Below are 27,744 nucleotides of genomic sequence, written 5' to 3' on the forward strand. Positions count from 1 at the left end.
AGGAGAAAGGGCAAAGTCTGTGACCTCTGGCTTCTTTCTACCTATATTTTCCCCCAGTGTGCTGTTCACAAGTGTGGCAGGGTTATGTTTACAATTATATGCAAGTGGAAGTTTCCTTAGTTCATTCTGGTCCAGTATGGCTGAGTTTAAACGTTAAATGTGAGTTACATTACCACCATTGTTGTCATTGCTTGAGTACGTATTAAGAGGCAGCACAAGTGTAGTAAGTTCAACATTGGCCTTGGGATCGGTGAGATGTAGGTTTATCCTGCCTTAGACACTAACTGGCTGAATGACCTTGGGCGTGAAACCTCACCTGAGTTTCAAGTTTGTAGTCCTCTGCATTTTGCAGGGCTAGGGCTGGGGGGGTGGGGTGGGGTGGATGTGCTAACATAGGAAAAGCACTTTGCAAAGCCTAAAGTGCTATATAAAAGAGTCTTCAGTACTTCAAGGATCTGTAACTTCATTAGGGATGGGTACTCCAATTCCTACTGCAGACAGAGGCCCCTCTATAACTCTGCTCTTTCAATTGTCTTGGCCAAAAAATTCTATTGCCACATGGCTAACTCCAAACTTAGCTAGGCTGTTCCTCTGACAATTCCGTCACTGGGTCTACACCAGAAGCCTTCCACTTTGGTCAGACCTGTAAGCTCAATATTTTTCTAGCTCAGCCTTTGAGAAGTCAGGGTATTTGTAAGGTGAGGCATCCAACAGGACTCCAGGTGGGGAATCATCATCATCATCATCGTCATCATCATCTCAGCAATGACTTATTTACTGGAGTTTCAGAAGGATGTTGCCCATTCATACGGGGTCTATTTGTTGAGGAATGACTGGATGGCACAATAGAGATCTCACTTAAGAAAATTATCCATTACCATAGAACCACCAACGGGCTCCTGACGAATGAATGTACTAATAGCAGTTGTTCCTTGGCAGACATTAGCCCAGTTCCTTAGTTAGTTCGGACTTTAGCCCAGAGGTTTACCCTGGATAATAATGATGGCTAACATTTATATAGTGCCTACTGTGTGCCAGCCACTGAGCTAAGTGCTTTACAAATACTGCCTTGTTTGATCTTCCTGGCAACCCTGAGAGCTAGGTGATATAATTATCCCCATCATATGCATGAAGACACTGAGGCAAGCAGATGCTAAGTGACTTGCCCAGGGTCACACGGCTAATAAGTGTCTGTGGCCACATTCAAACTTAGGTCTTCCTTGCTCTAGGCCTGACACTCTATCCACGGTACCACCTAGAGAGTTTCCAAACTTACCCACCTTTTTTTCCAGGTTCGAGGGTTTTGTCAGGTTTCTCTTGCTGGGAGATAGAGGCAAATGGAGAAGGGGATTTCTTCTCTGCTGTTTCCTCCTCTTCCTTTCTCTTCTCAGTGTGGGGTACAGGTGGTAGCTGAAGATCACCACTGTCCTTGCTCTCATTTAGCTTCTCGCTGGCATCCTGGTCTGGTTTTGCTGCCCGCCTAGAGAGTAGCTCGGCCAAGAACGGCCTTCCCATTTTGGAAAGGGGGGAGGACGGTGGGGTCTGACTGGTGGGTTTAGGGGCAAGGGCTGGCTTCTGCGGCAGTGGTGATTTAGCCCCTGGCTTGTCATGATCCAGAGAAGGAATGTGGTTACTGGGAAGCGGGGGTGCTGGCTGAGCTGGGTGTCGTCCAGGGCTGTCTAGAGAGTCTTTCAAACCCAGTGGGTCATTCTTTTTCTCTTGGGTAGGTGATGTGGTGCCTTTGACAATGATAGTTTCTTTCTCCCCATCTTTATTCTTCAGTACAGATGCTACCCCATCAAAATTGTCACCTGTGCTATGCCTCTTCTTTTTCCTTGATTGTTCCACTTGTTGGTCATAGTGAAAACGCAAGGAGTAATTGGTCCTTCTCAGCTTTATCCCAAAAGGTGATGTGCTCTCCTCCCCACTTGGCATGATGTCCCCTGCCTTCCCCATGCTGCTTGTCTCACTTTCAGAGGAAGCTGCCAAGTCTGCCTGGTCCAGGGCTCTCTGTGGAGCAAGAGGTGAACTTGGGACAAGGAAAGATGGAAGGTCTTTGGCAAATTTATATCCCTCTGCAGTGTCACTTGGCTCCTGCTGCATCCCAGTTCTCTCTGGAATTTTTTGGTGTCCATTATTACCACCAGCAGGAGGCTGGACCTCTGCTTTTTCTCCAGATCCCAGCCCAGCCTTATTCCTAAGGTGTTCAGCATTCTGCTTTTGGCCTGCAATGCCACCATCGGAGAATTTCTGCCAAGCAGGCATGATGGAGAATTTTGCATTTGCTGATAAGGTTTTCCGGAGGTTTCCCCGGGAATCAGACCTGCCTTTGGATGTACTCTCACCACTGTGCCTTAATTGGTCCCTCTCATTGACTTGGCCATTATCAGTATTCTTTAGGATTCTAGAACGAATAGATTCCCACTCAGCTAAGGCAGCCTTACTGCTTTGAGACTCCTGAGGAAACTTGGCCTTCCCACTGGCTGCCCGGGTGTCATGAGTGCCTTTTGGCATGTTTTCCAAAGCAGGAATATCTATTTGCTTCTTTTCTTCTGACAAGCCCAGTAAAGTCTTGCAAGCTGTGTCCTTGATCTGGTTCAGGTTGACAGCTGGGCCACACAACTGTGCTCCTGTGACCAGAATCGCCGTGTGGGGAATGCTTAGGGAAGAAGGGAGAGGGTGGGATGCCTTACTGGACTTACTGGCCTTGGGCTCTTGTGAGATGGACGGAAGCCCTGACTCCTTCCCAAGTGTCACCGGACTCAGATTGACTTTGGGAAATAGGATTTGTTTTCCTCCTGATGACACTTGGAATGTATATGGTCGGGGCATAGTCTGCCTTTCCTCAACCTCTTGCCATCTCAGCTCCTCCCCCACATGGTCCTTCTTCATGGTAACGGTTTCTTTCTTCTCCACCTGAGCCAGCTCGTCTTCTGGCCGCCTCTTTTCTTTCTGGGGATGTCCCTGTTGCATGCCTTCTCTTTTTTCCTGAAGCAGAGGAGCACCTCCGTGACCATTTTCCCCTGTTTGCTGCCTCTCCCTCACCCCCTCCACCCGGGGGCTTTGTTTCTCTACAAGCTGCAGTCCCCTTAGGTTTCTTTCGTGGCCTTCATGCTTGGGGCATTTTTGTTCCTCCAGGTTCTTTTTAGACAGGTGCCTTCCCTCTCCTGCCTCAGGCTGCCCCTGAAGCCCTAGGATGCTCTGCTCCTGCACTGCCTCTGAGTGCTTCCCCTCCTTCCATTGCTGCTGCTGCTCTTCCTCCCTCTGAAGCTGCTTTGCTAGCTCTTGTTTGCTCTGTTCCCCTATCCCCAAGTCTTGTCCTTTGAGCTCTTCTAGGGCCTTCACTTCATCTTCCCATCTTCGTTTTTCACCCTCTGACTTCCTCTGCTCCTCTATCTCCTCTTGACTCCGGAGCTCTTGGAGTAACTTGGCTTCTTCCTCCTCCTGCCTTTGCTTCTCAGCCTCTTGCCTATTCTGCTCCTCTGTCTCCTCTAGACTCTGGAGCTCCTGCAGTAACTTGGCTTCTTCCTCCTCTTGCCTTTGCTTCTCAGCCTCTCGCCTTTTCCGCTCCTCTGTCTCCTCTAAACTCCAGAGCTCCTGCAGTAACTTGGCTTCTTCCTCTTGTCTTTGCCTCTCAGCCTCTCGCCTTTTCTGCTCCTCTGTCTCCTCTCGACTCCGGAGCTCCTGCAGTAACTTGGCTTCCTCCTCCTGCCTTTGCTTCTCAGCCTCTCGCCTTTTCCACAAATCTGTCTCCTCTCGTCTCCTGAGCTCCTCCAGCAGCTTGGCTTCCTCCTCCTGATGCTGTTTCTCAATCTCTCGCTTCCTCTGCTCTTGTAGTCCCTCCTGTCTTTTGAGCTCCCCCAGAGGCTTCTCTGCCTCCTGCTGCCAACATGGTGGCTCCTCCACCTCCAAGAATTTTTTCTCCTCTAGCTCCTGGTTTGCCTCTTTCTGTCTGTTTTCCTCCAGCTCTTGCCGATTCTGTTCTTCAGGCCTTTGCCTTTCCTTTTCTGGTGGCCTTTGCCCTTCCAGATGTTGTTGTTTCTCTTCCTCTTCCTCCTCCTCTTCTTCCAGAAATGGTTTTTGATTCTCTTCCCAAAGCCTCCTCTCTTCTTCCTGAAGCCTTTGCTCTTCTAGTCGTTTCTTCTCTGCCTTCTGTCTCCTATATTCAGCCTCAAGATGTCTCCAATATTCCTCTTGCTGTCTTTTCTCTTCTTCCGAATCAAGTGCTTTGAATTCTTCTTCATGCCAAGCTTGTTTTTCTTCTCCAGAGTGTCCATTCTGATCTAGGGACAGTTGACTCTCAAAGCTTTCTTGTTCATTTTGTCTGTCCTATCATTGAAAAGAGAAACAGAATTAGCTCTTTTAAAATGACTTTTGATTTTTAAAAAATAGATAATAAGTATTTATAATGTATGTTTTAACTCAAAATAAGGGACAAGGGTTGATTAGTATATAGTTGGATAAACTGAGTCATGAGAGGCAGCATGGTGTGGTTGTAGAAGGCTGGCTTTGGTGTTAGGAAAACATGGGCTCAAGTCTTGCCTTGGACATATGCTAACAGTATGACCAAGGATAAACTGATTAACCTCCAAACTCCAAGAAACTCCCTATGATAAGTTGTAATTGTAGTCTAGAAAAATCTATGGTGTTTCCAGGAAAACCCCACGGTCTTTACTTCAAACACATTAAATACATAGGCCTGTTGTTTTCAGCATGGACTTATCATCTGTTCTTTTTTTCAAGATCCTTTGGGTGCTGGCAATACACCTAGACTGTTGACAATCAGTATCACTAGAAGGAGTTTCCATGATAGAAGATGAAATCACAGACAGAGATCAAAACCAACCAAACCAATTCATTTACCTTCTCCCCTGCCCCCACAAGAAAAGTTAAGTGATTAACCACCGGTCGCAAGTGGTAGGAGCTGGAACAAAATCCTTTACTACTTGTATGCCCCACCTCACCCCACCTCAAATCAATTTTTCTCATCACTGGAAGACAGTGGTAGCAAATCAGGCCTTTATGGTGGAAAGATCTGGAAGAAGATAACAGATTTATACTTAATGAAATTGTTTAAAATGGTTGGCTTGGAAGCAAGGGTGTGCTGAGGCCGGCTCAGACAGTTTCTGCAAGCAAATTGTTAAATTTCACTGTGAGCATTTATACCTGGATGACAATTTTTTCGCCTTAGCCACAAACCGGGGCTTGATAGTTGTCTAGACCAGGGGTCTGCCTCTCCTCCTAAGAATGGTTTTTATTTAATGCTTTTATTTTTAATAATATTTCCTTTATTTGAAAATTTATTTTAAAATGCAAAATTCTTTTTTAAGTCAAAAACCATAGGAAAACAGGTCGCTGCTGGATTTGGCACATTGCCTTAGTTTGCCAGCCTTCATCAGGACTTAAGAAAGTGATGGAGAAAATGTGAATAATGCAAATTAAATGTAAAAGTGTGTCCTATGAATATTTGTTCCCCCACCCTGGGAAGCTGGTTGTTAAACATTTACCAGAACACCTATGCTTAGAAGGCTTTGGCAATACAACTATGAAACCTATGCAGCAGCAAGAAGAAATGAAACTTGGAGATAGGCTGAAGATAAGATTTCTACTTGTGGTCAAGCTAAACATAGATAAGGGTGATGGCACTGTCAATTTTGGATCAACTCAACTTAAAAGGGGGTCCCCTTATCCTAGGACAACTCCTCTTGTCCTCCCACCCTACAGCCTATACCGTATAGGAACTTGGAAATGTAAGGCCTTCTCATGTGGAATTTGTGCCCAGGATGAAAGTACATCTGTGAGTGAGCAAGAATGGTCCCATACTTTGGACAATCTCCTGTGATTCCTGGACACCCTTTGGTTCTTTGGCTTCACAGCCAGTTTGTGCTTGGCTGCACTGTTGTCCAGGCGAGCAATGGCCCGAGGAATGGCATCCAGATTAACGCTTTCGATGGTGCCAGCAGAGGAGAAATGTCGCTTTGGCCGAGATGATTTAACTGGAGCAACCTATGTGTTGTGATTAAAAACAAAAGTCAGGATTAGAAAACAATTCCAAGTCTAAATCACTATTGATTAGAGAAAGGCAAATCAAAACAACTCTGAGGTACCACATCATACCTATCAGATTGGCTGATATGACAAAACAGGAAAATGATAAATGTTGGAGAAGATGTGGGAAAATTGGAGCACAGATGCATTGTTGGTGGAGTTGTGAACTGATCCAACCATTCTGGAGAGCAATTTGGAACTATGCCCAAAGGGCTATAAAGCTATGCATACCCTTTGACCCAGCAATATCAGTTCCAGGTCTGTATCCCAAACAGATCATAAAAATGGGGAAAGGACCCACATATACAGAAATATTTATAGCAGCTCTTTTTGTGGTGGCCAAGAATTGGTTGGTTGTTGTCCTTTGTTCTCGAAGAGGACCAAAATGACATCACTATGCTTGAGTCAAGATTCACGGTGTCCTGTGGTTGATCAGGCCAATATGAGTTCAGAATGCAATACCATAGGTCAGGCACAAATAGTTTATGTGAACATTTGGGGTGGATACTCCAAACTTATGCATCCGACATTTTCTTTGAGCTGTTTCAATTCTGCTTTGCTCATAGAGCACAGCACCTTCTCTGTTGTGGGAACGCCATGCTGAGCAGTCCTATGCCAGTATCTCCATGTCACACAATCAATTCTAAAGTTCTTGAGAGAGATCTTGGGAGTGTCTTTGTATCGCTTCTGCCCACCATGTGAATGCTTGCCCTGTGTGAGTTCTCCATAAAATAGTCTTTTTGGCAAGCATACATTTTGCATTCCAATGATGTGGCCAGATCATTAGAGTTGCGCTCTCTGAAGCAGAGGTTTGAATGCTTGGCAGTTTAGTTCCAGTAAGGACCTCAGCGTCTGTTATCTTATGCTGCCAGGTGATCTTCAGAATCTTTCTAAGACAATTCAAATGGAAGTGATTCAGTTTCCTGGGCTGGTGCTGGTAGACTGTCCAGGTTTCACAGACATACAACAATGAAGTCAGCACTACAGCTCTGTAGACCTTCAGTTTGGTAATCAGTCTCATATCTCTTTTCTCCTGTACTTTTCTTTTGGAGCCTCCCAAACACTGAGCTAGCTCTGGCAATGTGTGTGTCAACCTCATTATCAACATGTACATCCCTGGAAAGTACACTACCAAGATAAATGAATTTATCCGCAGCATTCAAAACTTTTCCATTTGCTGTGACTAATGGTTCCATGTATGGATGGTGTGCAGGGTGTGTTCAGGGAGGACTGGTACCTCTGGTGTGATGGCTGCCTTTTTCAGGGCTGCTTTCCACCTTTGGTGTCCACCTGTTCCACCCAACTCTCACCTGTGGCTCCAAGAAGCTGTGGCATGCACAGCAGCCACACCCTGGTGAACTGTTTCAGCAGATGGGCTGAACCAGGTTGAGGGTAACCAACAGGTCTCAAACCCATTGGTGAGTTAGGGGGTGTCTACCCCAGGCATGTGGCTTCAGGTGGCCAAGAATTGGAAGCTGAGGGGATGCCCATCAATCGGGAAATGGCTGAACAAGTTGTGGTATATGGCTGTAATGGAATACTATTGCTTCATAAGAAATGATGAGCAGGCGGACTTCAGAAGAACCTGGGAAGACTTACATGAACTGATGCTGAGTGAAGTGAGCAGAACCAGGAGAACATCGTACACAGTAACAGCCACATTATGCGATGACTGACTTTGGTAGACTTAGCTCTTCTCAGGAAAGCAAGGATCTAAGACAACTCCAAAAGACTCATGATGTAAAATGCTATCCAGGTCCAGAAAAAGAACTATGATCTGAATGCAGATCAGAACATACCATTTGCTCTCTCTCTCTCTCTGTTTCTTCTTTCTCATGGTTTCTCCCATTGGTTCTAATTCTTCTTTACAACATGACTAATGTGAAAATATGTTTAATATGAATGTATATGTAGAGCCTGTGTCAGGTTGCACGCCATTTTGGGGAGAGGCAGAGGAGGGAGCAGAAGAAAATTTAGAACTCAAAATCTTACGGAAGTGAATGTTGAAAACTAAAAATAAATAAATGAATTAAAAAGAAAAAAGAAAGAAAAGAATTCTGAGCTTTTAGGAACGCCAACCATTTTGTAAGGTGATGGTATTGAATGGAGAATATAAGTGAGAGAAAAAAGTTATAAAAAAGATTTATTTTTTAAAAGTATCCAAAATGAATGTCTTTGTCAGAGTAGCAGAGGTGACTTTGGCTGGGCCCCCTAATTAATTATCGAGGTTCTCTGCTCTGGTCAGAGGATAAGGAAGTCTAAACATTTTGAGAGGGGAAGGAGGAAGAAGAAAAGAAATCTTTAGGTGTCATTTACTGGTACCTTCCAACAAGCAGGTCCACAAGAAATTTAATGTCATGAAATAATTGTGTGATATGGCCATTTGTGAGACCCTACTGAGCTTACCATTCCATTTCCGAAAAAGAAGAATGTGAGATTGGAATTTAGGGTAAACAGATTCATTCAATGATAAACAAGTATTTAGTAAGCTTCTACCACATGTAGGCACTTAGTTCCAGAGTTCTTTCCTTCAAAAAGATAATTCAGAAGACCCAGGACTCATACAAAAATATTTATTTGTTGTTTAGTAGATTGAGTTGTGTCTGACTCTTTGTGACCCCATTTGGGATTTCTCAGCAAAGATACTGGAGTGGTTTGCTATTTCCTTCTCCATCTCATTTTACAGGTGAGGAAAGTGAGGCAAAGATGGTTCAGTGACTTGCCCAGGATCAATATGTGTCTCTGGCCAGATTTGAACTCAGGAAGATGAGTCTTCCTAGCTCCAGATCTGGTGCTCTATCTATTGCGACACTTAGCTGCCCCAAAATAGTTCTTTCTGTAATGGCAAAGAACTGGAAACTCAGCAGCACCCATTAATTGGAAATTGGCTGAACAAATTATGGTATACAGATGTTATGGAATACTCTTGTGCTGAGAAAAATGATGAAGGGAAGATTTCAGAGAAACCTGGGAAGACCTATATGAACTGAAACAGAATGAAGTGGGCTGGATGAGGACAAGTTATATGATCACAACTACAATCAATGTCAATAAAAACAATTTTTGAAAGACCTAAGAACTCTAATCAACATGATGACCAGCCATGATGCCAGGGAACTGATAGTAAAGCATGCTATTTACCTCTTGACAGAGGTGATGGACTTGGGGTTCAAAATAAGTCATATTTTTTGGACATGGCCAATGTGGAAATTTGTTTTGCCTGACTATACATTATTTGTTATTTGATTTTTTTTTTTAACAAGGGTCATGGATGGGAGGAAGATAAAATACATTTTTGTTGCTTTATTTGGTCTTACGGTTCAAGTGACAGCAAAGACTCAGGTTTGAGGATTTATAGGAAATCAGCATTCGGAATGCCAGTACAAGCAAGAGCATCACTACTATATGGCATAGCAAGCAGGCAAAAACCAAAGTATGTACGCACATGAACACATGGCTAGAGTCATGGGAGATAGGTATAGTGGCAATGACCTTGGTGGGGGTAACACACTCAGAGTAGGGTCTCAGCAGGGAAGTCTTAAACCTTAAAGATGGAGCTTGGTCGAGAACAGGTAATCAATTCCAGGTGAGGAAGGGAGCATTCCTAATTAGACCCAGATGTAGTGAAGAAATTCCTCCATCACTTATCTATGGCAGACTCAGGTGAAGAAGTTTCCTAATTGAAACCAGAAATTGATTAAGGATTGGCCAGGAGCCTCACCCAATCAGGACCTAAGATCATTTACATGTTTGACACAAGGTCAGAATGAGTCAAAACAGTGGAAAAGTACAAGCTGTCTGTTTTTGCTTATGTGTTTATGGTCATTAAGACCGCTTAGCCTAAGTGACTTCACATTGGAGTCCTCTCATAACTACAACATCAAATAATATATTTCAAAAACCACAACTATCATGTTTGTTCATTCAAAAAAATTAAAATTTTAAGATGCATTTAGAGGATCTGGTCACAATTTGCTTTGGCATTTCTTGAAGCACAGCACTAAAATCTTTTGGGAAATGTTCAATGCCCGCACCAAAACTTAGGCCTTGGTGTGAGTAATGCTCCTTTTCAACACTCTCCTTCCCTAGCACCCTTGTGGCCACCCAAATCATAATATTTATATTCATGGTGAGTCTGTGGTTCCCCCTAAAAAGCTTACCATTCCATTTCCGAAAAAGAAGAATGTGAGATTGGAATTTAGGGTAAACAGATTCATTCAATGATAAACAAATATTTAGTAAGCTTCTACCACATGTAGGCACTTAGTTTCAGAGTTCTTTCCTTCAGAAGGGAAGGCTGGTATTATTGGTGGAACTGTAAAATGGTCCAGCCTCTTGAATTTCGATTTGGAATGATGCCAGAAAAGTGATCAATCTTTTCTCTGTCCCTCATACACCCTCAAAAAGTCAAAGGCAAAAGCAACGGTCCAGTGGAGCCCAAAATATTCTTAGCAGCATAGTTTCAGAATCCTCAGACCTGACACCTGTGACCTCTATATCCTGTATACACCTATTTTGGGGGGAATCTCAAAGCTTAAAACTACACTAAGACTTTTGTATACTGGATGGATTAACTTGGCTTTGGGACTTGCCCTAGGGCAGAGTTACCAACCAAGTAAATAAAACCACACCCTATAGGGTTGTCCCTATTCTTATCTCGATATCTACTATCAGCTCCCAGATCATTCTCTTTCCTTTCTCAAGGGGATAAATATGTGATTCATTAAAGCACCTTAAGGGCTGGGGCTGTCTTTTTCCTCTCTTTATATTTCCAGTGTCTAGCAAGGTCTGGTCCAGGTCCATAGTAAATGTTTGTAGTAAACTGATTGATTCTAAGATTCCTCTACAACCCAAATCCCAGCTCTTATTTACACTTTGGGATTCAGTTTACACAATGATGTCATCATATTCCTTCCTGCGCCCCTAACTGCCTTGCTCCCCATTCCAAGTTTCCTAATTCCTTAAAACCTTCACGCCATACCTGGTTAGCTATATTTTTGATCCTATCATCACTTACCAGAATCCTATCTCCATTTTATAGTCATATGAAAAAAATTCTCTAAATCATTATTGATTAGGGAAATGCAAATTAAAACAACCTTGAGATATCATTTTACATATATCATAACAACAACTTTGAATGACTAAGTCATTTTGACTATTATAACTACCCAAATTAACTACAAAGGACCTATGATTTAGAGCATTTTTTCATATGACTATAAATTGTTTTGATTTCTCCATCAGAAAGCTACCTCTTCATATTCTTTGATTATTTATGAGTTGCGGAATGACTCATATTGTTATAGATTTGGCAGAGTTCTATATATATTTGAGATATGAGACCTTTATTTAAGAAACTGTCTACAAAAATTTCCCACCCAATTTTCTGCTTTCCTTCTGATCTTGGCTACATTTGATTTATTTATAACAAAACCTTTTTAATTTAATGTAATTGAAATTATTCATTTTACACCTCACGCTGCTCTCTATTTCTTGTTTATTCATAAACTGTTCACCTGTCCATAAGTCTGATAGGTAATATGTTCTGTGTTCTTCAAATTTTATTGTAACATCTCTCTTTACATCTAGGTCATGTATCCATTTTGACCTTATCTTGGTAAATGGCGTAAGATATTGGTCTATGCTCAGTTTCTGCCAGACTGCTTTCCATCTTTTCTGACAATTTTGAATTCTTAAGTTGTGGTATATGATCGCTAGGGAACGCTACAAGAAATGAAAATGTTATTCTGAGGAGTCCAGGGAGTTCACCAGAGTGCCAAAGGGATCCATGACACACAAAAAAAGGTTAAGAACCAAGGCCTGGTCTACGTAGAAAACCTTGTACTTTAGTGGAAGGCCATCTATTAAGAGCTCCTCCCCAATTCCACGATTCGAATAACTGAAGCATCACTAACCTCCTCTCTTCCTTGATTCAGTCTTGGAAGGTATGAAGGCCTTTCTCTTTGCCAACACCAATGCTTCTGCCTGTGTCTTTTATAGCACCAATTCTAGTCTACTTCCAGAGTTTGCGCCCTGGATCAACCTTTTTTTCTTCGGAATTTTCAAATTAATTCTCATTATTCTGTGGTTTCCTTTCAGCTGCCTAAAAGAATGCCCAGATTTCCCTTATCTGTTAAAAACCTTCACTTGACCCTAGTATCTCCTTGAGCTAACGCCCTCTCTCTTTTGTCCCTTACACAATAAAACTAGGAAAAAAAACCAAAACAATACTGTTTACACATCTGGTTTCTACTTTCTTATCTCCCTCTTCTAAATGCTCTGTGGTGGTGGTGATGGTGTTCTGCCATCATTTTTTTAGTTGTGTCTGACTCTTTGTGACTCCATTTGGGGTTTTCTTGGCAAAGATACTGGAGTGGTTTGCCATTTCCTTCTCAAGCTCATTTTACAGATGAGGAAACTGAGGAAAACAAGGTTAAGTGACTTGTCTAAGGTCACACAACTAGTAAGCTTCTAAGGCCAGATTTGAACTCAGGAAGATGAGTCTTTAAACCCCTTGTGCTCTGGTTTATGTTATCACCACTTGACTGAAATTGCTATCTCTAAAGTCATCAGTGATCTCTTTCTTGTTAAATCCAATGACTTTTTCCTAGACCTCTCGCAGCATTTGATGTGGTTGGCCACCCTTTCCTCCTGGTTACTTTATCCTTTCTGGGTTCTCATGACACTACTCTGTTGACCTTCTTTGACTTGTGTGAGCTACTTTTATCTGAATTTTTTTTTAGGAGCATCATCCATATCCCTCCCTCTTCATAGGTATGGGGAAGCTGGGTAGTGCAGTGGATAGAGTTCTGGGCCTGAAGTCAGGAAGGCTTATCTTCATGAGTTCAAATCTGGCCTCAGACACTAGCTGTGTGACCCTGGGCCAGTCACTTAACTCTGTTTGCCTCAGTTTCCTCATCTGTAAAATGAACTGGAAAAGGAAATGGTAAACCACTCCACTATCTTTGCTCAGAAAACCCCAAACAGGGTTAGGAAGAGTCAGATATGACTGAACATGCATTCATATATTCTGGGCCTTCCTCTCTCTTTTCTCTGCACATGTTGTTTTGGTGATTTAATCAGCTCCCATGGATTCAAAAATCATCTCTATGCACATGACTTCCAAATCTACATCTCATGGATCATAGACCTAGGGCCGGAAGGATCTCAGAGGACATCTAGTCTAACTTTCTGATAAGGAAACTGAGGTCCAAGAAGGTTCTAGACCTCATTTCTTTTTTAAATTTAAGTCTTGCATCTCCAGTTGCCTGTTGGACAGCTCTACCTTGATGTCTCATAAGCATCTCAAACTCAACATGTTCATAACAGAATTTGTTATCTCCACCCCCCCCCCACCCCAAATCCCAATTCTCCTCACAACTTCCCTATTTCTGTTCAGGGCAACATCATTTTTCTAGCCATCTAAGTTTAATCCCTAAGGGTTATCCTAATTCCTTCCTCTCCTTCATCCCCATCCCCAGCAGGTTGTCTGTTCTCATCCAATCCACCACCTGTCTCATCATCCCTGCCATCTACTCTCATCTCTACTCAAACCCCAACCATTCTAGTCCAGCCCCCTGTCCACTCTGATCTGGGCTGTTTCCTCCTTATCGGTTTCTCTGCATTTGGTCTCTCATCCAAGTCATCCTTCATACAGCTGATATTCTAAAAGCATAGGTCGAGAAGCTTCCTTTTCCAGTTCTGTTTTGCATTTAAAGCCTTTTGCAATGTGAGTCCAGACTATTTATCTAGCCAGTTACACGTTATTCCCCCTCAAACACTATGCCAAGCTGGTCTATTTAATTAACAAGCATATATTAAGCACTCATTCTGTTAAGTACTGCAGATACAAAGCAAAAGCAAAAACCAAAAAAGTCCCTGCCTTCAAGGATACATTATAATGGGGGAGGCAATATGTATAAACCAGGATGCACGCAATCCATGAGGATACAGAGGGGATAGAAGGTAACCTTAGAGGGGATGCCCCTAGTACCTGGGGCGACCATGGCAGGTTTCCTGGAGGAAGTGGAGTTTGAGCTTAGCCTTAAATGAACCAAGTGAGAAGTTAGGGATTCTAAGAGCTGGAGGTGAGAAGGAAGCATATTGCAGGCATGGGGAACATTACCAGTGCAATGGCAAAGAGATAGGATATGGAGTGTTGTGTATGCGGAATAGTAGGTATGCCAGGGAAAGCTAGGTGGTGCCATAGTGTATAGAGTGCCAAACCAGATGTAGTCTTTGGCTTTCTAATTTTCCAAGTTTGTGCGACTCTACTATATAAGAGAGAATTTAAATGAAATAAATCTATACTTCCCATTCTTTCCCTAAGAAGTGAGTGAAAAAGAACTGAAAAACCAGCTCTCAAAAAAGTTCATTAAAAGACTGAATACAAGATATGTACTTGTAAAAAGGACAAAAATTAATACTTGTATCTAAGCACAAATGATTCAGGGGTGGGGAACCTGTGGAATCCATTTTTGGATTCAGTCAAAGGGTTGCACTTGAGGACCTACAGGGCCACATGTGGTCTCGAGGCCACAGATTCCCCACCCCTGGATTAGATTTTGAGATGAGTAACTTGACTGAGGCTTTTGTCCTCCACTGACCATTTTTTAAGTTATCTGAGCAGTACAAATCATCTTCAAAAATAAACAGATGGCTCATTTGCGGAAGGGTCAGACAGTAGCTCCTGTGTACAATCTCTTAAGCCTGGAGCCCTAACCTAGATCCCTGGAAAGATGAGAAGGGTCATCATAGCAGGCCAGACTCTAAAGAGAGCATGATCTACAGTTTCCCCACAGGCTTCATTTCACTCCTGCTGTGAAATGCACAGATGTGAAATGAAAGCTGAAAAACCAGGGGACAGATAGGGGGAAGGAAAAGGCCAAATCAATCTGGCTACTGAAGAAGCCAGTTTTTTAGAGCTACAAGTACCTTCATGGACCTTGGACAGCTGCGTCAAGTGGCTTTTTATCTTAATGAAGCATGTGAATCTCTTTTGAAAATTATCTGTGTCTAAGTCTCCAAATTCAGGCATGCTGGGAGTCTCGGTTTTCCAGGGCAGGGGTCCAGTTTCATTAGGTGCACGTTGTCATGGAAACAGATTCCCCAACATCTGTTACTGCTGACTTATCAGTGCATCTTTAAAAAGGGCCATGTAATTGCACTTTGAAGGGACTTAAAGCCATAAGTGAATGTAAAATTTACAAACAGAAAAGTGAGGAAAATAAATAGCAAATGATTACAGAGGAAAAAAGAAGCAGAGAAACTGAACAGATGCATATCTTCTTACCTTCTCCTCCATTTCACTCCCCGTTCCAGGTAAATTCAAAGGGCTTAAGGAAGTTGGAGTATCACTGGACTAGGGAAACAATAAGATTACAGAAGTTAGATGTTGGGACATAAAGATCCCAGCCAAGAACTGACAAAAGGCGACATTTATTCTGTCTCTTGGTAGACCCACGTCTGGTTCTCTGTTCTGTTATTGTTGGGGTTTTTACTGTTTATTTTTCTATTTTTGTTCTCAATGTTTCAAAGGAGCTCAGGAAGGGCTACATATGGAAACAGAGAAGGTTAAAGTCATCTAGCCCAACCAAAATCCAAGCAGGAAATTTCTACATACAGTACAACAAATGTTTATTAAGTGCCTACTGCATGTAAAGCCTAGAGTCCTAGGCTCAAGGGAAATACAAAACCTACTTAAACAAAACAAAATTCTTGGCCTCAAAGAGCTTACAGTCTAGTAGGGGGTTTTAACATGTTTGACAAATCCAGTCCACAATAATGGGGAACTCATTACTTTCTCAGGAGGTCCATTCCATTAATAGTTCTAATTTTTTGTGAAGTTTTTCTTTCTATTGAGTCAAAATTGTCTCCTTTTAACTATTTATAAGAACAGGCATTATTACTAAAGTATATGGCTGAAGATTAAAGCCCTTCTTTTGTTTAAAAACAACCTACCTCGAGAGACAAAAATAATGAGCGTGGAGCATACAGCTGGCCTTTGATCTGGTGTTAACACATCTCAAATCATGGTGGTCTCTTATTTCAGTTCCTTGACTTGGTATATGGTGCACTTCTATCTGTGGCCTTTGACCCCAGTTCACCTAAGTGGGCTAATGATGTCAAAGAAGGCTGTTAACTAAGCCCCCACCATCTCAGTGGCTTTTTTCATCCTCAAGCTACCTTCCACCCCCATCTTTTGGCTCTATCTCTTTCAAACAATAAGCAAGAATAGTAAGCAAGAATAGGTCAACTCTCCCTTTACTAAATGGAGGTAAGAGGAACTAGATGGGCATAGAAGGAATTGTAAATTCAAGGAGAAAGGTTAGAGACAGGGCTGGCTCTTGGTAAAGCAGGTAAAATTTGCGTTTGTAAAGTTTCCCTTTTCCTGTAACTTTTCTTCCTCCCACTTCCCAGTGACTTTCTTCCTTCAAAATTTGTTGTTAGAGAGAACTTGGTGTCAGTTATTTACACTTTAATGTGACTTTGCTAAGTTATTATCCAAAGGAACATTTGAATTTAGTCCTATGCTAATTGTGGAATGAAAGGGTTTGGCCAATTAAGTAGATTTTAAGATTCCCTAATGGAAGGAAACTTTTTAGGTAGAGTTGGGGTTCCTTTGGGAAATCCAGCCCTTGTTAAAGGATGTATTCTTAAGTATCTTTAATTTCCTCCATATAATTCCTAACTTTATCGAAAGTCTTTCTTTTCTATTTCAACCTGGAGGAATTCTTGGGATTTTAAGTACATGATAGAGAAGTATCTCCTTATTTAGCTTTAAAATTACTTCCTTCAAGAATTGGGGGGGAGGGGAGGGGAGGGGAGAGAAAGGTAAGGGTGAAATATACTGCCATTTCTCCTTAGTATTCTACAGTGATAGAATATTCCTTTACATTTCCTAAAGGAGCTTTTAAGAAGAGTTTTTTAAAAGTTCTGCCAGTCTCTGGCACAAGCATTTAAAACCATCAATTCCTAGGATAGCCCTGCAAAAAGGACGCGATGTTGCTGTTGCTGCTGCAGCCCAGCACTGATTGGTTAGGCTAGCGATAAGGTATTGTCCTAGAGCTGGGAAGAACATCGGACTTGGCACTGGGGACTTGGGTTCAAATTCTATCCCAGCTATTTTCTACCTTATCACCTCTTGCCCAGGTCTGCCTGCCTCTAGCCTCTCTCCACTCCAGTCCATCCTCCATCTGGCCACTAAAGTGATTTCTTAAAGCACAGGTCCAGCCAACTCAACCTCTGTTCAATAAACTCCAGTGGCTCCCTATTGCCTGCAGGATCAAATACAAAATTCTCCATTTGGCATTCTTCCTAGCTTCCCAGTCTTCTTATACCTTACTCCCTGACAGATACTCTTCAATCCAGTGACACAGGCCCCTAGGTTATTCCACAAAATGCTCTTCTTTACTCCACCTGCCACCCTCCTTAGAGTCCTTTAAATCTCAAACTAAAATCTCTTTTATTGGAAGCTTTTCCCTCTCAATTCCAGTGCCTTCCTTCTGTTAATTATTTCTATTTATCCTGTATATAGCTTGCTTTGAATATATTTGTTTGTATGTTGTCATCTCCATTACATTGTAATCTCCTTGAGGGCAGGGATTGCCTTTTGCCCCTTTTTGTGTCTGGTACATAGTAGGCACTTAACAAATGTTTGCTAATTGACTAATTAATTGCCAGGTAGTGCCTTCCCATCCACCTGAAGTGCTTGGTGCTAGGACTTGCCCTTCTCCATTGACAAAGAATCAACATAGTGATAGAAGGTCCTAGATCCCTTTTTAAAAACTCCTGGAGTGACAGAAGTGGTCCTGGAGAGGAGCTCATTTTTGAAATGTTAGTAATGTTAGTCCAGGTTATATTTTAGGATATCTATTCCTTGTTCAAGATTCCTAAAACGATACCAGAAATCTTCTTGGGGCAGAGCTCCACATTTAGGGGGAATGGGGGACTAAGTCAATTTGTACATCTCTTTCTCTAAGCTAAAAATGGCTTGATATAGATGAATGTTAAATAAAATAAAATTATTTCTGGTAGATTTGGCTTAAATTACAGAATATAGTATTAGTATTAACATTTTGTTTCTTTGAAACATAGCTGCAACTTCTCGGACTCCCATGACACAGGGCTGTATTGTAGTAGGAAACAATGGCTGTAGACGAAACCGACATTCCCTCCCGCAAAGGGAGATGCCTCCCCCACTCTAGGGACCTTCCATCACTGCTTCATCTTTTCTGCTCCATCAGCCTCTACAAGCAGGCATGAGAAAGTCCTGAATCACCTTTCTACTACTAGAGGGTATGTCAAGCATCAGATTATTGGAAGTTAGGTCCTGTTGGTGAACACTTACTTTATTTTCACTATCGGAGAGCACTAAATCCTGGTGGGTCACAATTTCCATGGGACTACTCAGGAAAAGATCCTCTTCTAAGCTAGTCTCTGGACTGGGAGTATCTGTCCTCTTCATAGGAAGGGCTGTGGGTGGTGGGGACTGACCAAACTTGATGTTCTTGCCCAACTGTGGCTGAAGAAAGAGGAAAAAAAAAAGAAAATTAGTCAATTCTGGAACAGCAGAACAGTTAGAAATTCTAGAGCTAAGTGTTAGCCAGATTATCTGGTAAAGGTAAGGTTATGTTCTAGATGGAACTGATTCAATTCATGAGCAAAGCAAACTAAAGCACATTGAGGCAAATGACCATGATGAAGGGCTATGATGTTAACTGGTGGACTGTGTTTTTTAGTTTCCTTCTTCCCCTCCTCCCCTCACAAACCATTCTCATTCCTTCCCAATGGTGAGCCATGAACATTCTCATCCAATCAGCATATTCCTAGATCTCTTTATAAACCTCAAAAGTGCTTGCCAGTTCTTTTGGAGCTATTCAGCCTCTGAACCTCCCTCTGGATGAACAAGAGTCTTTGTGTTCACACCATGACCCAAGCTCCTGCTCCACCCCAGGAAATTTCCTAGCTTTTCACAGTGGGGGGTGGAGAGGGATCTTGACCTCTTGGAATACTGCTCTAAGTAGTCAGGATATAGAAAACACCATTTATTAACAAAGCTTTTTTTTTTTTTAATGAAACCCTTCAGGGAAGTTTCATTAATGATGTTCTTGCCTGATACCATCTCTGCTTTACTTTTTGAAAATACCCCTGGGAATTCTATGGAGAAAAGCAGCAGATCACACAGGAAGATGTAAAAAGAGGAACACAGAAAGGTAGTGAATAGAGAGGATAGACAAAAAGGTAGGGAGAAAAGAGGCAGGGATGGAGAAGAAGATAAGAAATGAGGTGAGGGAAGGGCAAGGCATAGAAATGAGAAGGGAACAGGGAGAACACTTAAAGGAAGCATATGGTTAAAAGGCCAAGGAAATAGAAATAAAATATGTGTCAAAGAAAAAGAAAACTTGATAAAATAACACTTAAGAAAGATGGGGCAAATAGGTCACACATCTTAATGTATCTGTGATCCTATGCATGTGGGTACTCTCTCCAGTGATGTAAAGACAGCAACTTGTTCATATCTTGTCAGCCTCTGCACCCCTTGCTTATTATCTCGATGACTCTTGGGCTGGACAACTGATGGTGCCCTGGGTGTCACTGTTTTAGTAAAGCATGGGGGTACCTATTCATCAGGAATCTCTCTCTCTCTCTCTCTCTCTCTCTCTCTGTCCCTCCCTCCCTGCCCCAAGCAGTTCATCTTCTTTTTCCATCACATGTCTCACTGATATCATGTAAACCACTTTCCTCAGACCCTTCTTGGGACTGGTAACAAGTTGCCACTTACTTGTGGCCACCATATGCCTCCCCATGCCCTCTGGGTGACCTCAAGTGTAATTCTTCAGACACTATGGGGTGTATATATATATATATATGTATATATATATATATATTATATACATGTAACATGACTTGTAGCCATTCAGCATCATTGGAAGAATATCGATAAACTGAACATAAACATTTAGCAGAAGTAAATGGCATCTAGAGAGGAAAAGATCTAAGTGATGATTTGAGAGAATACTGATTGGAGGGTACACAAGGTCAAATAAGTCAGTATTCTAAATAGTAGCTTTTTACTCTGGCTAATCTTTAATCCCAAAGACAAATCCATCAACTTAGTCCCTTCTAACAGGAGCAAGAACAAAGATAGGAGGTAAATTTGTTCTTGTGTTACTGGGTCTCTAGGAATAGGGTTTCCAAAGGGAGTGTGCTCTTCTTTACTTCTACCCAAAGGAAGCCCTACAAAGAAAGGTCTCTTCATTGAATTGTGAGGCCGACAAGTGTCTAGAGATTCACAGTTACATAATTCTATAGGCTACGAACTTCACCAGGTGACCTTAGTATGGACTCACTGCTGCTAGAGTCTGAGCCTGACTCCAATACCATAGGTGGCAACCCCACTGAGCACACTGAGGAACTTTTGATGTCAGCCTTTGAGATGACGAACAGCCCGAGCAGCCTGAGAGGGGGAAGCTGTGGAGTGTCTTTCTAAGACCAGTGGGAGGGGGCAGTGAGTGCCTAGTGAAAGCCAATCAACAAGTAAGCTCAGCAGAAACAGCCAATGAACCAGAGAAGACAATGGATTAACAGGAACTACACAAATGATTTACAGCATTCATTCCTTTGGACAACCCCCTTGGGAGAGTATGAATGGGAAACCCCAAAGACTCTGGCCAAAGCAGGACAGAAGTTGTTGTTCCTTTGTTTGAGATAAAAAGACCAGAAGGAATACCCCCAGCAAAGTCTAACGCAGCCTGCAGCTTGAGCACTCTCTTTCCTAGGTGCACTGACCAGGCTGCAGATACCTGTTCTCAGTCATTTTAGACTTCGCATTCTTTTCTGAAGGAGCTCCATTAGCCAATCCCTAAAATGACCAAGATGGAGGTCATTGGTTCTACTTACGATTGAAAAAGTACAAATGACCTCCTTAGGGAAGGGGCTAGGTCTAACTTTGATCCCACATTCCTTTGTTATTTAATAAATGTTTCTAACACCACCATTATGGCTAAGCTTTCCATTATTTTATTTTGGCTCAACAGAAATATTAATATTGACCCTACACTGATGTTTGGAGGAAGTCAAGAACGTGACAAAACTTAGAACTGAGCTCCCAAGATGGGAAAGAGAAGGACAGAAGATAAACAGGTAACCCAGAGGCCAAGGGAGGGGGCCACCAGGAAGAATGGACAGGAAAAGAAAAGAAAAACTAATGTTAAAGGACCAGAAAAACAGGGAAGGGGAGAATGAGTGAGGGAGAAAAGAGGAGAAAAAAGACATGAATTCAGAGAGAATGAGGCTGGGAAAGAAAAAGTAAGCAAAAGAAGGAGATAAGAGACCAGGGAGGGAAGAAGAATGGCAAATGTGGTGGAAAATCCACCAGGTGGTAAGGTGCATGTGTGTGTGTGTGTACCTGTGCACACATTTGTCCATGACTCCTGAAGGGTTAAGTGTAAACAGACTACTTTGTGTCATTGATGTATTTATCCTGGCAGCAGACACCTAATGCTATTGCTTTCCAGAATGGAAATGTTCACCTAAGGAAAAGGGGCTCATTTAAAGTCCCCCAGGGAAAAGAAATTCAGACTAGAAGCAGGTGTTCCTACATTACTAACTCGAGTTTTATTGTCTTTATAATTCATACAGATTGAGTGTGTGCATAAGGGGAAGGGGGGTCGGGAGAGTTGGAGGTGGTGAGTTCTGTGTACATGTGTGGGAGGGAAGAACCATGTGTGGCACTGAGATAAACCAGTTCTACAAAGATTTATCATGTGCCTAAAGCAGTGCTTTGCATACAACAGGAGCTTAATATCTGCTGAACTTAATTTTAATGATAACAAACTACAGTTCACAAATGGAGTAAACGTGATCGTCTAGACAAAAGACTGTTTTCAAACACACGTGCTACCATTGGACAAAAAGCGGTGAAGTCCAGGTGGTGTTCAGCTGGACATCTCGAGAGTCATGACCATAATGGTGCGATGACAAAGAAGGTGGTCAGAACTAGGGAGGTCATTTGTGACAGCCTAGCCCACTCAGACGAACTCTCCCCTTCTGTTTGGTAGCCACAGTCTTTCAGCAGGCAGGCAACATCTGGCTGTAATTCACTGTATAGTTTCAAGGTTCCTGCTGCCCACATTTGGTGGAAATTTTATTCATGGGGCAAATATCATAGACCCAAACAGGGGCAAGTGCACTAATTTAGAGGCAGGAAGGGGTGGGGTGGGTTGGAGAGAAGGCAGAAAAACTCAGCTCCACAGGAAAAAACCCTACATTAAGCTGCTGGTGGGAGGGTGGTGGTGGGAAGGAGAGTAGGATGGAGGAGAGTTTACCCAAACCCATTATCTGGCATTGGGCTAAAATATGAACTATTTCTTTTTTCATCATTCTTCCTAACCAGGTGTTAAGATCTGTTACTTCTGCACTGATAATGCCATCTGAGCCTTTTAAAGTCAGTTCAACGCAGTAAAGCTCCTAGTTTTGTGCTCTCATTCCTGGTAGTGTGAAATGGAATTAGTGGCTAAATAAATTCATTAAATAAGAGTTCTGAATGTCACGTAAAACAGCCCATTGTTTACTTTGGTCCCTCTGCACTCTTTGTTCACTGGCGTTAAGGGAAGTTTAAAATGCTCGATCATAGTAAACAACAGTCTAGGAAGGGGAACTTTCTCTTTTCTTCTTGGACTCTGTGATCTCCTTGGGGTAGGAAACTCCGGCTGAGGAAATGCCCTCTGCCAAAAGAAGATGGGCAAATCTCATGCATCTAATGGTCTTATAAAAAACTGCCTGGGCATGGGGGGTAGTGAGAGAGGAAGTGACTTCCCTGGGGATAACAGGGCCAGTCTGGTGTCAGGGCTGGGCCTTGCAGAACTGGATCTGGCCACTTTTTAATGCTGCCTCGGAATTCTTTGTTGAGCTTGACATTTTTTAGAAGAATGATCTTCCTCTTTTGGGGAAGGACTCAGAAGGTCTCTTCCCCTCATACAAACTGCAATTCATAAACTGGAGAGGAAAGTATGGAAACTTGTGCCCTATACATAAAATGCATGAAGCGCGGCTATGAATGGAGCTACTGTGGAGAATGGAATGTGAAATCAAAGAAGCCACATTTTATTCACTCAGATTGGGGCATTTTGTTGTAATATGGAATGTTGCAGAATGATGTTATGAGAATGCACATACATATTTATGAGGATTTTTTTTTTAATCCCATGGAAATTCCCCAGAGGGCCCCTGTTTGTGCTCTACAGTCCTCACATTGCCAACACAAGCTTCTCCCAGGTGTTTCTCCAGCACTACATGGATTCTGCTGTGAAAGAAAAATGAAGCTGCCACCACCCTGAGCACACTGCAGCTTCCTTCTCGCAGCAGTTACAATTCCAAATATATATATATATATATATATATATATATATATATATATATATATATATATATATATATTTAAATCCCCACATCAATTTAAAGTAATCAGCTCCATTTAGAAGTTCTTAACAGTCTACAATCTTCCCTTTTGTCCTTGACAGCTGCAGGGGAACATTAAGCGTTGAAATCCCCAAACATATTATGTTGCCTAAAGCATGCTTCAGACAAGCCCAAGCTACCTTGGATACACAGGATGGATGTTTCCTCTCCTGACAGACAGGGCCACCATTTGGCAGAGCCCTGTCAGCATGTCCCGACTCATAATTTTTAAAATCCTTACCTGATTACCACGGTCAGGAGAAGCCTGAATCAAGTCTCCCTTGGTATGTACCTCATGGTCCAGTTCTGATCTCAAAGATAAAGACAACTCTACTCGCTCCCCACTGCTGGATAGCTTTAACTAGTGTTAAGGGTGCTCCATCCAAAAGGGGCAAACCTCAAAGCTTGTAAATACAGCCAGGCCCACAGAAGGTGAAAAGTGCCTTTCTATGGAACCACTACCCCATCACTCACAGAGTGACATGAACTAAGAGGCAGGGGCAATCACCTGCAGCCAAAATTAAGGGTAGGAGATATGCTATACTTGGAAAAGTGTGGGCTTATGGTCAGTGATTAGATTTAGGTAGGATACACTGACTACACACTGACTACCTGAGAGATGCACCTGTATGAACACTAGAGGGCCACCTCTCCAAATAGCTCCACATAAGGTTTGACTCGGGAGCCATTGAAAGTTTCTTAAGCTGTAAAGGAAACTTGCCGATGTTACTCTTTTGCTGTGGCAAATTTCAGTAGAATCTCATTTAAAAGGAATTTCTAAAAAAAATCAGCCAGTCATTTCGAGAGTTAATTTTCTGCCAAATAGGTGTTATTCATGACCCCATTTCTCCTTGCAGACATACACACGCCCAGACATACAAATGGTCATGCGCACACCAATGAACACGCACCCCATGCTGATGCATGTGGGTGGGCAATCCTTTTGTGCAGCTCACTAAGCATCAAGACCAGTGTCATGTTTTCATGGGTAAGGCAAAGCACTCATGCACGTCAACTGGGAGTTACCAGTGTTTCTAAGACTTACCAGGAACATACTGCTTAGTCGACTGCAAAATAAAGCACAATCTTTTGGGGGTGACTCAGTTATTGATTACAATACACCAATATTCACATTCTCTATGATGATGGCAACCATTTTGTTCCTTGTACAACTGGGTCTTCTATTGTGCATTTTAAAACTATAGCCCCAAACTGGAAGTCCTGTAATAAGGTCCATGTGGCTGAATTTATTCTTAAAACTCAAGGACAGGCAAATTACATGTTAATAGATGTTGTCAAAGCAGGAGAAGCCAAGCTGGATGCTGTTTCTGATTTTCTTATATATTTCTTCCTTATGTCAATGGACTTAAACTTGGAGAGAAAAGAGCAAATGACAGAGAAGGGAGGCTTTAATGGCTTTAAATGGCTCTAAGCCTTTTGGGACACCCTAAATGTTACTTGCACAGCACCTTGAATATAGGTAGGCATTTGACTATTCAATGATTGATTTTAATTTTTCATGATTACAGAACGATATTTTTCAGTCTATTGAACCCTCACCTTGCCAACACAGCGCTGAGGTGAGGCCTTAGAGTGATAACACAGGAACCATTTAAAGTTATTCATCATTATGTAACTATAAGGTACCTCTAGAACAGAGGTTCTTTTCTATTTTATTCAATTTTATTTTCTGCTCCAAATTCTCTTCCACCCACCTGCCCCTTCCTCACCCATTGAGAAAGTATGAAGAAACAAAATGCATTGCAAATACGTATAGTCAAGTAAAACAAATTCCCACATTGACCATATTCCAAAATGTACATTTATCTATGTATCTATGTCTCTATTTATCAATATGTAGAGAGCAGAAGTTCTTAACTTTTTTGTGTCATGAACATCTTTGGCAGCCTGGCAAAGCTTACAGACCCCTTCTCAGAACTGTGCTTTTAAATGCATGTACTACAATACACAGGAGTTTACCAGGGAGGTTAAAGGTTAGTGAAAACAAGGTTGTAATTTTTTTCCTCAAGTTCATGGACTCTCTCCTTAGCCTTCTCTTTCAGTCCCTTCTCCCCTTCTTACTCCTCTTAACTCACTGCTCCTTCTGGGTACTCTAAATGTAAGAGCCCAAATGACAGAAGCCACAAGTAAGATACCATGAGGGAAAACTAGAATTACATTAGGGGAGGAATCAAGCCCACCTGGAATATTATGGAGATTCATGTATCAGATAGGGAACGGGTTGTACTGTATAACTTGAAGGTTCCTTCTAACTCAAGATTCTCTGATGGAGTTATGGTGGACAGAGCAGAGGAGGCCAGAGGAAAATGTGTGGGGCTCTTCCAGTATCAGGTTTTGAGTTGTTTTGTTTTTTTTTTGACTTGTTTTTGCACTATTTGTTATGCTCTTGACTCAGCTGACGCAAATACCTGCTGGCAGAACTTGTTGGACGCTGACTGAACAATGTTTCAGGTTCAGAGCTTAGTCAATCTTGAATAAGAACAATGAGGAAGTTTAAAGAAGGTGGCCAATTTCCTCTTAAATGTTTGAGTTCACACCATTCTGAGCTAAATAGTAGGTAAGTAGTAATGCTCTCAACTGTTCACTAGCCTGAATTTATAAACAGGTAGCAATTAGACAACCAGCCTTATTCATAAAGTGGACTCCTTGGTGTGCTGGTAGAGGGTTATGTGTCCTCCACAAAAGAAGCTGGACAAATTCCCCAGTGCTTCTCAAGGTCATCCAATCCAAAGCCTCTTTACTCCTCTCTCTTTTCTTGGACATATTATATTATATTTCTATTCTATTCTATTCTTCTATTCTATCATATCATATCATATTATATTATAATGACTTACTGTCTTCCCTCATCATTCAGTGGGGGAAGAGCCTCCATCTGATTCAGTTTTATGAAGAAACATTGGCCAATTGTAGAAGGTTACCAAGGAGATGCAACACTGAGGGCTGGAAGTAGATTTCTTGAAAGAGTCATTATGAGAAGAATGAAAACATCACAGGTTTCAGGCCCTAAACTCTGAAGTGGCCATTGGATGATGCCACAACAGATAAAAAGAAAGAAGCTTTTATTTGCTGGGGATTTCTTTCAGTAGCAGAACTGTAGTCAAAGTTGACTGAGGAGTTCTGTACTGGGGTTTTCCTCTCCTCATTTTAAACTTTCTTTTCCCTATCACCTTCGATCTAGACCCTCAGTTAAAAATGAAGCTGAAATTCAGGAGAGAAAAATAGATACTGTCAGGCAGGTAAGAAGCAATACATTGTGGACATCTTACTGATGAATGAAAAGCTCGTATGGGACTGAGTGAAACTCCTCACCTCGGTCACCTTTTGGCCATCCCAGATTAGAGACCTCCCCATTTTCTTCCTCTGCTAGGCCCCATCTTTTCAGCTCTTAACTCCCAGTCTCAAGCTTTCTTACCTGAGGAGTTTTGACTTTGCCCAGAATGTTGTCCTGTGATACTGCTTGAACTGTCTGCTCACTTTCTGCTCCCCCATCAGGGATAAAAATACTGTCATGGGAAAACGCCCGGGTTCCCATAGTATAGTTGAAGGACCTGGAATGCAAACCATGTGCTTCATATTATTACGGTGATTAAAAATTGTCTTTGCAATTCAGTTTTCATTCTTCCCTATCTAAGGCTTCTCTCTCTGGTCAAAGACTTCTGAGATTTTGTTCTTTGTTGGAGAGCAGCAGTGCTATGAGTTGGCCAGGATGACGAAGACCATAGGCCCAAGAGAACAGATCTCTCACAGGTTCATGGTATGAAACCACTACTACTCTGATTTTAAAAAATCAGAGACAAGTAGCAAGTTCAGTGGTTAAAGGGTCCAGCGCCTGAGCTTTTGAGGAAGTTTTTATTTTCCCATTGTGATTTGAAGACCTTTCCCTCTAGTCAATGCAATTTCCATCCTACGTGTTAGATTGCAAATTCTCCAAGAGTAAGGATTGTTTCATTCTTTGTATTTGTGTCCCTAGTGCTTGGTACAGTGCCTGCCTGGTACATAGTAGGCTCTCCATAAATGCTTGTTAGTTGATCGATTGGTGGCTGAATAAACCTTAACTAATAGATCAAGTCAAGGAATATTAAGTGGTGTGACAGGCATTGTGGGAAACTCAGAAGTCAAAGACAACCCTTCCACTCAGGAATTTATAATCTAGCTAAGAAGAAAATACAGACATGGAAAACAATTAGACAATAAGGCAAGATCAGACCA

At 42.0% G+C, this 27,744-nt stretch overlaps 1 protein-coding gene across 1 annotated transcript in view; it reads right to left on the reverse strand.

Moving 5' to 3' along the window:
• Positions 1-27,744, reverse strand: part of CRACD (capping protein inhibiting regulator of actin dynamics) — a 159,308-nt gene that overhangs the window by 18,032 nt on the left and 113,532 nt on the right. The window contains exons 3-7 of the mRNA XM_036763740.1: positions 26,948-27,083; positions 18,401-18,574; positions 15,344-15,412; positions 5,824-6,006; positions 1,281-4,329 (exon numbers count right to left, since the gene is read on the reverse strand). Coding sequence (XP_036619635.1) covers positions 1,281-4,329; positions 5,824-6,006; positions 15,344-15,412; positions 18,401-18,574; positions 26,948-27,067 — 3,595 coding nt within the window. The 5' untranslated portion in view covers positions 27,068-27,083. The remainder of the gene's footprint in view (positions 1-1,280; positions 4,330-5,823; positions 6,007-15,343; positions 15,413-18,400; positions 18,575-26,947; positions 27,084-27,744) is intronic.

This window comes from Trichosurus vulpecula, chromosome 6 (genome assembly GCF_011100635.1).
Source record: "Trichosurus vulpecula isolate mTriVul1 chromosome 6, mTriVul1.pri, whole genome shotgun sequence".
Taxonomy (NCBI): Eukaryota; Metazoa; Chordata; class Mammalia; order Diprotodontia; family Phalangeridae; genus Trichosurus; species Trichosurus vulpecula.